Source organism: Clupea harengus, chromosome 18, assembly GCF_900700415.2.
Source record: "Clupea harengus chromosome 18, Ch_v2.0.2, whole genome shotgun sequence".
NCBI classification, from domain to species: Eukaryota; Metazoa; Chordata; class Actinopteri; order Clupeiformes; family Clupeidae; genus Clupea; species Clupea harengus.
Genome location: NC_045169.1, coordinates 686,977 through 699,489, shown reverse-complemented (window position 1 = coordinate 699,489; position 12,513 = coordinate 686,977). Strand labels below are relative to the sequence as shown.

The window sequence follows — 12,513 nt, the reverse complement described above, 5'->3', positions numbered from 1 at the left end:
TGGGATATATCTATTAAACTGATTATCAAATGTCGGTCCCTTCACAGTACACTCACCACGTCTCGTTTGTATTCCTAGTGTTCCCTGTTCACCAGTGATTGATGCCATGCCCCATAGAGTTAGTAAACAGCTTGTATCTGAAAATATATGTGAATATGGAAAGGACATCTGAATGAAAAAAAAATGAATTACTACTTTGACGCTGAAGTATTCATTAAGCAACTGCCATGTATGCTTTAATGTGGATCTTCTTAAACAATGGCTTCTTTCAGACACCCTCCAATAGAGGTCCATATTATGGAGACCTCTTTAGAGTGCAAACTCCTACACCTGCACCCCAACTCCAGCTACTGAACTGAGTTTTTGGGGCTGATAGCTGGGCTGTGGTGGCCTCCCTCACCTGATAATGGCTTCTTCAGATCGATGATTTGGGGAACAGTCTTTTCTACAAAGCATCTGAGTGGTGTAACGCAACTACCACATTCTTCTTATGAATCCAGTTGTGCTCAATTATCATCTTGGAGCTTAAGCTTTTGAAGGATCTTGACTCTTTAGTCTTCATTTCTTCTGTTATTTCACAACCTAGCTAATGACCCTGGACACAGTGATTTTTATCTCCAGAAGACCTCTACTTTAGCCACTCACAGGTAGTACCTAATTATGATCAGTTATGGTCAAATGAGTGGCGCTTCTATATCATTTGTGTCATCTGTCTTATGTGGAACTCAAAAGCAGAGGGGTTTGAATTACCAACAAGTATTCTATTTCAGTTTTGAATGTAACGTTTGCAGACAAAATAGCGTATATTGCTTTTACAATCATACTAGAGTATGAACGTGTGCAGTATAAACACTGATTGGGAACATTTTTGTCAGTATCTTTTGTAATTGAGGAAATGGTGATGACTTTCAGGGGGGGTTGGATACTAGTACCTCCGTTGTTTTTACCTGGGAATGTTACAGCATTCAGATGGGAAAGGGAATGGGAACGTTACAGCATTCAGATGAGAATGGGAATGTTACAGCATTCAGATGAGAATGGGAACGTTACAGCATTCAGATGAGAATGGGAATGTTACAGCATTCAGATGAGATCGGGAATGTTACAGCATCCAGATGGGAACGGGAATGTTACAGCATTCAGATGAGATCGGGAATGGGAACGTTACAGCATTCAGATGAGAATGGGAATGTTACAGCATTCAGATGAGAATGGGAACGTTACAGCATTCAGATGAGAATGGGAATGTTACAGCATTCAGATGAGAATGGGATTGGGAATGTTACAGCATCCAGATGGGAATGGGACTTTCGTTTAATTACATTTGTCTTCTGAAACTGCACTTTATATGTAGGCCTATGTTTATATGTGTGAAATGGACTGCAAATGTACAATTAAATGGTTAATATAGTAAATGTTATTATTTATAAGCCTCAATGTGTCAGGTAAAAGAAAAAGATAAAGGAGAAGATGAAGGAGGCCATTGAGATGTGTATAGGCTACAGTTATTCTGCCCATACTTTCATTTTTAAGTAGACATCTAATTCCCCTTGTCCCACAAGTTGACACGGTTCCTTGGGGTCTTAATGAAATGTCTGTGACGTGCTTTGGTCAAAATACCAGAAGGATCAAGCACCATAGCACCCTTCTCACCCCGTCTAAAACGGCCCTGTTCAGAGCGGCTGGTTTGCCGCAGCTAAGTTGGTTGATGTCTTTGGAATTCACTAATGACTGGAGGTATTTCACTTGCTTAATAAAAAAATTATGAACAACTAATTTAATTGTGGTGTTGTGCTAACTTGGTGATTAAGTCAGGGATAACGGTTCACAAACAGTCCCAATATAAAAATATAAGGTATAGAAAACGCTTTGAGTGGCGTTGTGGAAAACTCACAGCTGCATGGACATTTAGCTAGCATGCTTAGTAATAAACGAGCTCTGAATAGCCTTTTCAAAAAGCAGACTTTGTATTTTATTACCTTGGTTATTTGTGGTGCTGTGCTTCATTTGGTGGTTGTCAGGGATGGAGGTTGACAAACTGTCCTGATACAAAAATACTGGACAAGGAGCAGAAACTCGTCTGACGCTTTTTCACAATGCATCTATAGTTAGCCTATACATGATGAAAGTCTAATGTCACGTTCAACAACATTTGAGGCTCTAATCTCAATATATTTCAATACAAAACACCACTTGCCAAAATGAACACAATACTGTATGTGTTGATGTTTACTTACCATCACATTCAGATTGGAGGATCATTAAATGAAGTCTTAGAACAACTAATGAAGGGGTGGGTGTTTACCCTCTTCTGCTGGTGCTGTGACTGAGAGATGTGTATACCTGAAAATGGTTTATTACACTTATTTGAGGTACTTTTCAAACAGTAATTGTATTTGTCAGTGTATTAATCAGAAGGACAAACATTTAGGTTTGTGGCAACGCCTTTATCGCATTGGTGGGATAATCTGGTGTGAATATTGGATTCGAGATTCCACACGAAACTTTGCTGATGATGCCATCGTCTGCACATTTTTTAAATAGGGGGCACTCTAACAGATACATTGCTGTATCTCAAGAACCCTTTACTCTGCAAAGTTCAAACTGTGTGGTCTATTTCACTACATTTCCTACAATTCCACCACTTATTTCTCCTGTTGAAGCCATTGAACCACTTCTTATTCCACCGTTGGTTGCCACTTCTGCTAAATCTGCTTGGACCCTGATGATCGCCGCTTGTGGCTATATTTATAGGCCTAGTTATTGTTATAGCTGTAGGCTAGTTAAGCTATGGCAGACAACTCTGTAGAGAGCGTTCTCGCATGCCTACTGCCATGTCATTCAAAATGATCAAACTCTGACAATAATAATAATAATAATAATAATAATAAAACTTTATTTATATAGCACCTTTCATGCAAAAGAATGCAGCTCAAAGTGCTTATAATACAGTTTAAATAAAAAAAATTCCCATTTCACATAGCCCACATCTTTAAAATATGTCAATAACTCAACCTAAAACAAAAAGCATATTCAACCAAAAATGTAGGACATCAAAACATCTTGAAAACATTAACTAAAAGTAAATAAATAAATATCTCTAGCTGTAAGATTTCAAACGACAGGGGCGCTATTTGTTTTTGTCTTCTGCTTCAACACAGGCTTGCAGTCGTCTTGTCCCATTCTGAATTTGTTGGTTGTGTGATGTTACCAGGGAAGTTTGTTATGATGTGTCTAAGGTAATATCAGACCCTGTAAAGATTTTTAGAAATGTTGTCCTTAGCTAACATTTAAAAACTATTCCGATGCTGGTTATTACAGCAATATTTAAGTATTTATGTGATTTGTGAACCTTATAGCGCTGGATGTGAGAGTCAGCTTGGTGTACCCTGCACTTTCCAATTGTTAGCCCTGCTGCTTAAAAGTCTATTTATTAAGACAGTTGGATAATGTTAGCTGAGAAATTGGCTAGTGGTAAGTGAACGATATCTTTGAAACTCTATCTTCTGTTCTTACAGCTGGGATAGTGTGCTCTGTTTAAAGCCATTGCGCTTTGACGTGCATCTGTAACCTGCGTTGCGTATACAAGCACAGTCCCACACCGCACTCGCACCCTCGGGTATGGAAAGCGGGCGTGCTAACAAGGAAACTAAAACTCCTTGTGCTACCATCTGTCGTTAGTACATAAGCTTTCGGGGGTTGAGGTTTACTCACAGCACAGCACTATACCTGCTTGCTACCGTTACACGTTCAATGTTAAGTCTTGCGGTAAAGATATTCCCTATTTAGCGCTTTAAAGGACACGGCCGTTTGTTACACATTATTGTGCCGATGTGTCTGTACCCTGAGATAAAACCTTGAGTTTTGCGATGTTTGCCTGCAGCTCCTGTCGCGAGAAAAATGTTTTAAAGCAAACCAGCTCGGCTCTCAGTGGGCCGACAGTGGTCCACTGGCCTTTTGCTACCTGGGAGCAATTGTGAATGTAGAATTTCATATCAAAAGCTAAACTCAGCACCTAAAGTGAACATACAAGTAACAAACTATTTCTGAAACAAATATGGCCATTCATGTCCCTCTGTAAAAAAAATAATGCTGGCATATCGTGGTCATGGTCGAACTCACAACTGCCAAATTATAAATTGCTTCTCCTGAGGTAGCCTACATCCAGCACAGGCTATGTGCTGCATCTCACACACGTTGAAGTCTCCTTTGGCCTGCAGTTTGAAAATAGTTCCACACAGACAAGGCAAGCCAAATTCAGCACATATCGGAGGAGGCTACAAAAGAGAGTCAACGGAGCCATCAACAGAGTTTGGTCCACCATCTTTGTTTTGATTTCTTTTCGCAGACATAGGCCGTTTGCGTAGGCTCTTCGTAGAGTACAGTAACGGTAGCCAATGGGTACGGGTTCTGTGAGTGTTAACCTCACTCCATAACACTTGAGGACAGACCATGGCACCCGTGGATTTTAGCCTCCTTGCTAACACGCATGTGTCAAATCTGGTGAGGGACTGTTCGTGTCTACACAACACAGGTTACATGAAGATACAGAAATTATATTTATTATAATTATATTTTAGGTTTGAAATACTGGAATTTGTCTTGCGCAATACCATTTGACACTGCCCTTACTACTCACAGTGAGAGAGCCAAACAACACTGCTGTATGTGAGTAATTATGCGTGTACAGTGTACACTGTGTCTCTGACAGTGTGTTTGTTAATCATGGTATATTATTACTCCTTGCATTCCCAGGACACGGTATGCAGAGGGTAGACAAATGGAGACCAGGATCCTTCCCAGCATGTAGTTGGCTTTCCATTCGATTAGAATGAATGAGAATGGGGTCAATGATTGTGTATTTCAGCTTCAGTCGGACAGGGCTTCTGGCTGCACTGACCTATCAAAGCAACCCAGTTCAGTAAAACCTGCACAACATGAACACAAGCAAGAAGACATGTTAAGCAGTTTTGATCCAAGGCCACCACGGCAGGCCAGGCCTCCTCCTCTGACCGATCCCTTTGAGCGCGTGAAAGGGAGACGCTTGAAGACGAGTCAGGAGAGTTTGACAGACTGTGCCCGGACAGGTGGTGCCTTTATAGGCCCCCTTAAGGAGGACCTGACGGATCCCTCTTCTTCCTCCCTCGCCAACGGCCCAGCCCTTCTGACCAACGGCCCAAAGCATGCAGACCGGTCGGAGCACGTGGGGTCTCCGTTGTCCCCGTTCCGTGACCGCAGCTATAGTTTGCCCGTGACACAGAGGAGGCGACACCAGTTCAAAACCGACCCGCATTTTAGACATTCAAGAATAATCCTGTCCCCTCTTCAGCCTTGTAGAGCCCTGCTTCCCAGCCTGGAGTGCAATATGGCCTCTATGTCTTTAAGGACTGCTAATCAGATTGACAGGGATTGCGTGGATTACAAAGGACTGGATAGGTTACACAGGAACTTCAGTGACAGCCGGCTACTGGAGACGATGGTGTCAGACAGCTCGTCCGTCAATTCCATGAAGTCCAACTTCAGCGTCCTGAACCCCATCAGACCAAAGGATGTGAGGAACAGGTAGGCTGGATTGGTTTTTGATATTCAGTGCAGACTAGCTGGACCTGATGGACGAGGTTAGCTTTTGTGATGTGTCTACCCGAGTGTTCCCCACTGTTCATATTTTCTAGTGTTCTCCAGTGTACAAAACTCAAAGAAAGTATGTTGAGAAAGTATGTTACATATTCATTCTTATTCACACTTATTATCAACTAACGCATTGCTTGAGTCAGCTCACTCACAAGGGTATATCTTTTACAAATGTCAGTTTTCAATGGCTAATGGGGAGATGTTTGAATGGAAGTTTCTAGAGCTTGTGTGTTCCATAGAGATATGCTTGTTATGTTGCCTGGTAACAGGGAGCGTACTGGAGTGTAATTGCCAGTTTGTTCACTTCCTCACGCTGTAGGAGCTTTCTGGAGGGCAGTGTACTGGGCCATGGAGCTCTTCTGGGCGCTGAGGAGCTGGACCGGTACTTTCCAGAGAGACATGTGGGCGTCTACATCGCCACATGGAATATGCAGGGAGAAAAGGTCTCTAAACCTCATATTACATTCCCCCGTCTTTTCTGCATGGGTTTACAGTCCAACCCAAATTAGACATAAAAATATGAACAGAAGAGAACTTTCTCTTTCCGACAGCTCCCGTTTCCCTTTGTGGTTTGAAGCATAACAACTGCGAAGACTCAAGGCAGACTTCCATTTCAAAATAAAAGCTACTCGGTTCATATATTTTGGTGTCACAACCCACCAGTTGAAAAACACTGGTATATAATATGCAGTGACAGTCTAGCATTTTATTATTGTGTTACATATGTATTTGTGTTGTAAAGGTTGTGTGTTATATTTGTCCCAAGAATTACTTTAGAGTGTTTTAATACTTTGTTTAGTACTTGAAATCACTGAAACCCCTTTAGTTTGGTACTGGCAGGAACCATATATAATATTTAGGCCTATTAACTACTATTACACGATATGACGGGAGTACAGAGGCCTTGGAGATCAGGCAGATTATATTGGTTTGGACTGCAGGATGATTGTTGTGTTGATATACAGACCAAATGTGGGTGGAAATGTTCTAGACTGTAAAATAAATCCTCGACTTCAAAGTATGACTTATGCTGTGATGATCATTTCTCAGCTGAATCAGCAACACTGAACAGTCGCCATCACCTTGTACTTCACACCCATACAAATACACTTGCTACATATATATATAAACCCACATTTTTTATCTTATTTAATTTAATATTCCCCACCCTGGAAACGGCCCTTCTTGTATTTTAAACTGTTGTTACTTGTTATATGTTATATGTTATATGTTATTTCTGGTATATGTTATTTTGGTATATGTTATTTGTGTTACCTGTTGTATGCCGTCTACTGCGTAGATGTTGGCTGCCAAGTCATAAGAATTTCGCTGCGCTGAAGAAATTTGGTGTATGCGACAATAAACACTTTGACTTTGATCATGTCCCCCATTCTCATGCGTAGGGACTTCCAAACAACCTGGATGATCTCCTACTGCCAACAGACACAGAATTTGCACAGGATTTCTACATCATTGGCATTCAGGAGGGGTGCCCTGATAGGCAAGTTTGATCTCTAATTTTATATGCGTACCTCGACTTTTATGATCTCATCTTTTGTCTCAGTCTTTTCATGAATGTGCATGTTTTGTATGAAACAGGAGAGAGTGGGAGATCCGTCTTCAGGAAACACTGGGACCGTATTACGTCATGCTATACGCCGCTGCTCATGGGGTTCTCTATCTCACCGTATTTGTGCGAAGGGATCTTATCTGGTTCTGCTCAGGTTAGTACACATCAAATTAAGAGGAAAGGATTATGTTTGTTTTAAAGTGGTTCAATTTATTTTAAATTAAAGTTTCAAATGAGCCCTTTGTGGCTCCTCATACAGTCCTACACATTCAATGATTCAGTGATTTGAGTGTTGATTTGTATCGTGTCATTCCTGCATTTCGTTGCATCAGTACCTGTACTCTGTGCAATGACAATAAAGTTGAATCTAATCTAATCTAATCCCAGAGGTGGAGCACGCCACAGTCACAACGCGCATCATCTCTCAGATCAAGACCAAGGGAGCCGTGGGCGTCGGCTTCACCTTCTTTGGAACCTCCTTCCTCTTCATTACATCCCACTTTACCTGTGAGTAGAATTCAATAAATATGCGTGTTTTTGTATTAGCCTGTGAGTAGAATTCAATAAATATGCGTGTTTTTGTATTAGCCTGTGAGTAGAATTCAATAAATATGCGTGTTTTTGTATTAGCCTGTGAGTAGAATTAAATAAATATGCGTGTTTTTGTATTAGCCTGTGAGTAGAATTAAATAAATATGCGTGTTGTTGTATTAGCCTGTGAGTAGAATTAAATAAATATGCGTGTTTTTGTATTAGCTTGTGAGTAGAATTAAATATGCGTGTTGTTGTATTAGCTTGTGAGTAAAATTAAATATGCGTGTTGTTGTATTAGCACCAAAGTGCTGACCATTAGCAATACGCTAACGTATCTCTTGAGAGGTCTGATATTGATGTGTGACATTCAGATTTGAAAGGTGCTATGTGTATGCAAGGATTTTATAAAAGTCCTTATAGGGAAGTCTTGCCACTCAGCAGTCGTCATGGCAACACCTCCAGGCAGCTCTCTGGGGCAGACAAGATCAGGCTCCAGTCTAAATGAATGGGGAGAGATCAGGCTCCTATCTAAATGAATGGGGAGAGATCAGGCTCCTATCTAAATTAATGGGGAGAGATCAGGCTCCTATCTAAATGAATGGGGAGAGATCAGGCTCCTATCTAAATGAATGGGGAGAGCCTCAACTCCACATAGAATGGGCAAACAGGCCTTAAGAAGTACATAGCTGGAATCGCCATTGAAATCTGATATAGACAGCATAACTAGTCGCTTTAGTTTTCTTAGTATGTGAGAAGGACAGATAAAAACACCTGTCATTTCAACTAGCCGCCTACGCTATGCGCTACGCAGTCCTGTTGCCTGGGACTGGACCACTTCTTTGAATCATGTAAATGTTTTTATAACAACTTAAGTCATGTTGCATGTTGTGTGTAACTGTGTTGTGGATTTGAATCATGTAAATGTTTTTCTAACTACTTAAGTCATGTTGTGTGTTACTGTGTTGTGGATTTGAATCATGTAAATGTTTTTCTAACTACTTAAGTCATGTTGGCATGTTGTGTGTTACTGTGTTGTGGATTTGTGTTACTGTTGTTCTAATACTTTTGTTGCAGCGGGAGATTCCAAAATTTATGAGAGGATCCTTGACTACAACAAGATTATTGAAGCCTTGGCTCTTCCTAAGGTCCTCCCAGACACGAATCCATATCGCTCCGTTTCCTGTGAGTTGCTGTGTCCCTCCAGCCGGTGTTCAATACATAAAAGTACTGGAACAGCCCCATGCTACATTGGCATTTACAATGTATGAGGCTTCTCGGGTAGGTTCGGTGGACTTCAGCGGGACAAGTGGCAGAAATACAAGAAGTGTGAAAATGAAAAGCTTAGATTAAAGGTCATAAAGGTCTGACAATGATATACAGGGCTGGATTAAGAGAGCCACGGGCCCCTTGGGTGTACACCTCATCAAGGGGCCCTCTCATAATTATAACCAATAATGGCCCTGGGGTTTCAGCCGCCCAATCCCATTGGTAATCCGGCCCTGATTTATAGTATATTGATAACTTGGTTGCAATCAGTTAGGTGTTACACTTGGTATATCATGCTATTTCTTTTTGTATTTTGAGATTTGGAACAGAACAGAACAGAACAGGCGTCCCTGAGTGATTACATCAGTGGCAAAGACAGTTGTTCTATTTCTTCACCCCCACAGTATGAGGATGCATAGACTGTTACTGTTCACATCAGTATCTCACTTTAAAACATGTAAGGAACGTTTTATGGTAGTTGGGAGCAAGTCAACAGCAACATTAATAATAATAATAATAATAATAATAATAAGATGATGACGAAGGTGTCCTCAAGCAAAGATATAGTAAGAGCAATACTTTACATCTCGGACAATGAAATCAATTTGAAGTGCATACCGTTTTTAGCGCTGTACTGTGGAAATATATACATGATAGTAGTGTACTGGGTGTACTATCTTTTGAAAGTTGGGGGCAGGAGGATTCCTGATTGTAATTGAGCCTGCAGATTGTCCCATTGAAGTCCATGTGAACTGCCCAAGAAGTCTCAGAGAAATCATGGCTTCCCTGTACTATTCGTGATTTTATACTGTTCATTTGTCAGATTGTACGGAAACACTAATTTTAGCAAGATACAGTAATTGACGACAAACAGCAGACATACTTCCTTGTCTATATTTCATTTCCTTAAACCTGTTTTATGGTCGTTTCTCTTTCTCTCTCTCTCTCTCTCTCTCTCTCTCTCAGCGGATGTAACAACACGGTTTGATGAGGTCTTTTGGTTTGGGGACTTTAACTTTCGCTTGAATAAAGACCGCTACGGAATTGAGGCCGTCCTGAAGCAGAGTGATGGCCCAGATATGGAGCCTCTTCTACAGCACGACCAGCTTCTCAAAGAGATGAAAGACGGTAGGGTCAGATGGTCTGAGAGGCCTGATTCATACGCGTCAAAAGATGATTTCAAAAGATGTCTGATATAGTGTATGTTTGTTTACTAGTGTATGTTTGTTTACTAGTGTATGTTTGTTTACTAGTGTTTGTTTGTTTACAGGAGCCATCTTTAAAGATGTTTATTTACTAGTGTATGTTTGTTTACTAGTGTTTGTTTGTTTACTAGTGTACGTTTGTTTACAGGAGCCATCTTTAAAGATGTCTGATATAGTGTATGTTTGTTTACTAGTGTATGTTTGTTTACTAGTGTATGTTTGTTTACAGGAGCCATCTTTAAAGGCTTCCAGGAGGCACCGATCCATTTCCTGCCCACATACAAGTTTGACATCGGTTGTGACATCTATGACAGCACCTCAAAACAAAGGACGCCCTCCTACACGGTGAGGACGCACACATCTTTTTTCCATATTTTTCCAGATCTTCAGGTAAGACTACGTATGTGAAGTTGCCATAATGAACCTCTCTTTTGAAGGACCGGATCATCTTCCGTAGTAGGCAAAGCGATGATATTAAAGTCATCAGGTACACTGCCTGTGCATCCATCAAGACGTCGGACCACCGGCCAGTGGTCGGCATGTTCCAGGTGAAGATCCGTCCTGGGAGAGACAAGTAAGTAAAGCCCCGTGCTCTCCGACTGAACTCTCCCTTAAAGACTCAAACTGAGCTCTCCCTTATGGACTCAAACTGTGCTCTCCGTTATGGACTCAAACTGTGCTCTCCGTTATGGACTCAAACTGTGCTCTCCGTTATGGACTCAAACTGAGCTCTCCCTTATGGACTCAAACTGAGCTCTCCCTTATGGACTCAAACTGTGCTCTCCGTTATGGACTCAAACTGAGCTCTCCCTTATGGACTCAAACTGAGCTCTCCCTTATGGACTCAAACTGAGCTCTCCCTTATGGACTCAAACTGTGCTCTCCGTTATGGACTCAAACTGAGCTCTCCGTTATGGACTCAAACTGTGCTCTCCGTTATGGACTCAAACTGAGCTCTCTCTCTCTTATGGACTCAAACTCAGGAGACTGAACTCTCTTATGGACTCAGGAGACTGAACTCTCCCTTATGTTCTCAAACTGAGCTCTCTTATGGACTCAGGAGACTGAGCTCTCTCTTATGTTCTCAGGAGACTGAGCACTGTGCTCTCCGTTATGCACTCAGGAGACTGACCTCTTTTATGTTCCCAGGAGACTGAACTCTCCCTTATGGACTCAGGAGACTGAACTCTCTTATGGACTCAGGAGACTGAACTCTCCCTTATGGACTCAGGAGACTGAACTCTCCGTTATGACTGAGCTCTGCCTTATGGACTCCCACTGGCATTTCAGGAAGGCTAGAAGTTGTCAATTAGTTGCATTATGGGAAGAAATAACATTAGCTTTATGGAGGAGTGTCTGGTCTTGAGAGTATCTGTCAGGGGAGGAGGACTAAGACTAAGATGCAATGGACTTTGGGTTTTCTCCACATATATAACATTTCTCTAATCTTGTTGTGTCCGTCAGCATCCCTCTGGGGGCGGGGCAGTTCGACCGCAGCTTGTACCTGGAAGGGATCCGCCGTAGGATCACCCGTGAGCTGCAGAGGCAGGAGGCCGTGAAGAGCCAGCAGAACAGCGCTGTGTGTTGCATTTCCTGAAAAAGGTGTCAGGAGGCTGCTCCTAAACTACCTTAGAAAAAAAAGCAATGTGTATACACCTGGGACGGGGCCCCCTGCTGGTCAGTGGTGAGGAGGCTGGACTCCTGGGCCGCCGCTCCCAAGGTGTCAGAGGGAGGATCTCAGATGGGGCAATTATGAACATAGGCACACTGCGGTCACTTGGGAAGACCAGGTGCCCTGTGGTTACTTAATACTTAACAAAGTTAACAAAGATTTTGCTCAGAACACTAACATTATGAAGTCATGGAGAGGGAACATTGTCTTACACATTCATGTGCACATAAGAGTCTTTTATATACGTTTGCCTATTTTATACCTACTTGATCTGTCACACAGACACATAACATTTTTCTTCACATTTCATAGCACTGTTGTATGGCCTTAACATCACCATAGTTCACTTAGACACCATGGGTTTCTAACAGACTGTGGAGCAAGGTCTATGGCATTTAATCACATTCATCATTCACAGGATCATTGTATTGATTTCCATCCATACCTTTGAAAAATGATTTGTATCAAATAATTTGACTCATGAAGAATCCGATAATCCAAACATGAGATCTAGTGCTGCACTGAGCGTGGGGGGCAGATTGGGGCAGATGGCAAAAGTGCACTTTTGAAAGCAGAAAGTTCAGAGTGAGTTATAAATGCAAATGGCATTTCCTCTACTCAGATTTACTCTACTT

General features: G+C 41.7%; 1 protein-coding gene across 4 annotated transcripts; it reads left to right on the top strand.

The window, feature by feature from the left end:
* Nucleotides 1–3,006: 3,006 nt before the first annotated feature.
* Nucleotides 3,007–12,513, top strand: inpp5e (inositol polyphosphate-5-phosphatase E). 4 transcript variants are annotated; one of them, XM_042710447.1, is made up of 12 exons: nucleotides 3,007–3,239; nucleotides 3,360–3,474; nucleotides 4,756–5,562; nucleotides 5,951–6,074; nucleotides 7,035–7,132; nucleotides 7,231–7,355; nucleotides 7,589–7,708; nucleotides 8,810–8,917; nucleotides 9,968–10,129; nucleotides 10,436–10,551; nucleotides 10,644–10,780; nucleotides 11,671–12,513. In XM_042710447.1, exons 3-12 carry the CDS (start codon nucleotides 4,832–4,834, stop codon nucleotides 11,801–11,803), a joined length of 1,854 nt encoding a protein of 617 aa, XP_042566381.1. In that variant the 5' UTR covers nucleotides 3,007–3,239; nucleotides 3,360–3,474; nucleotides 4,756–4,831; the 3' UTR covers nucleotides 11,804–12,513. The 4 variants fall into 4 exon arrangements, with proteins under 4 accessions (XP_042566381.1, XP_031441036.2, XP_031441040.1 ...); XM_031585176.2 differs by lacking the exon at nucleotides 3,360–3,474; XM_031585180.2 differs by having other exon boundaries at nucleotides 3,007–3,474.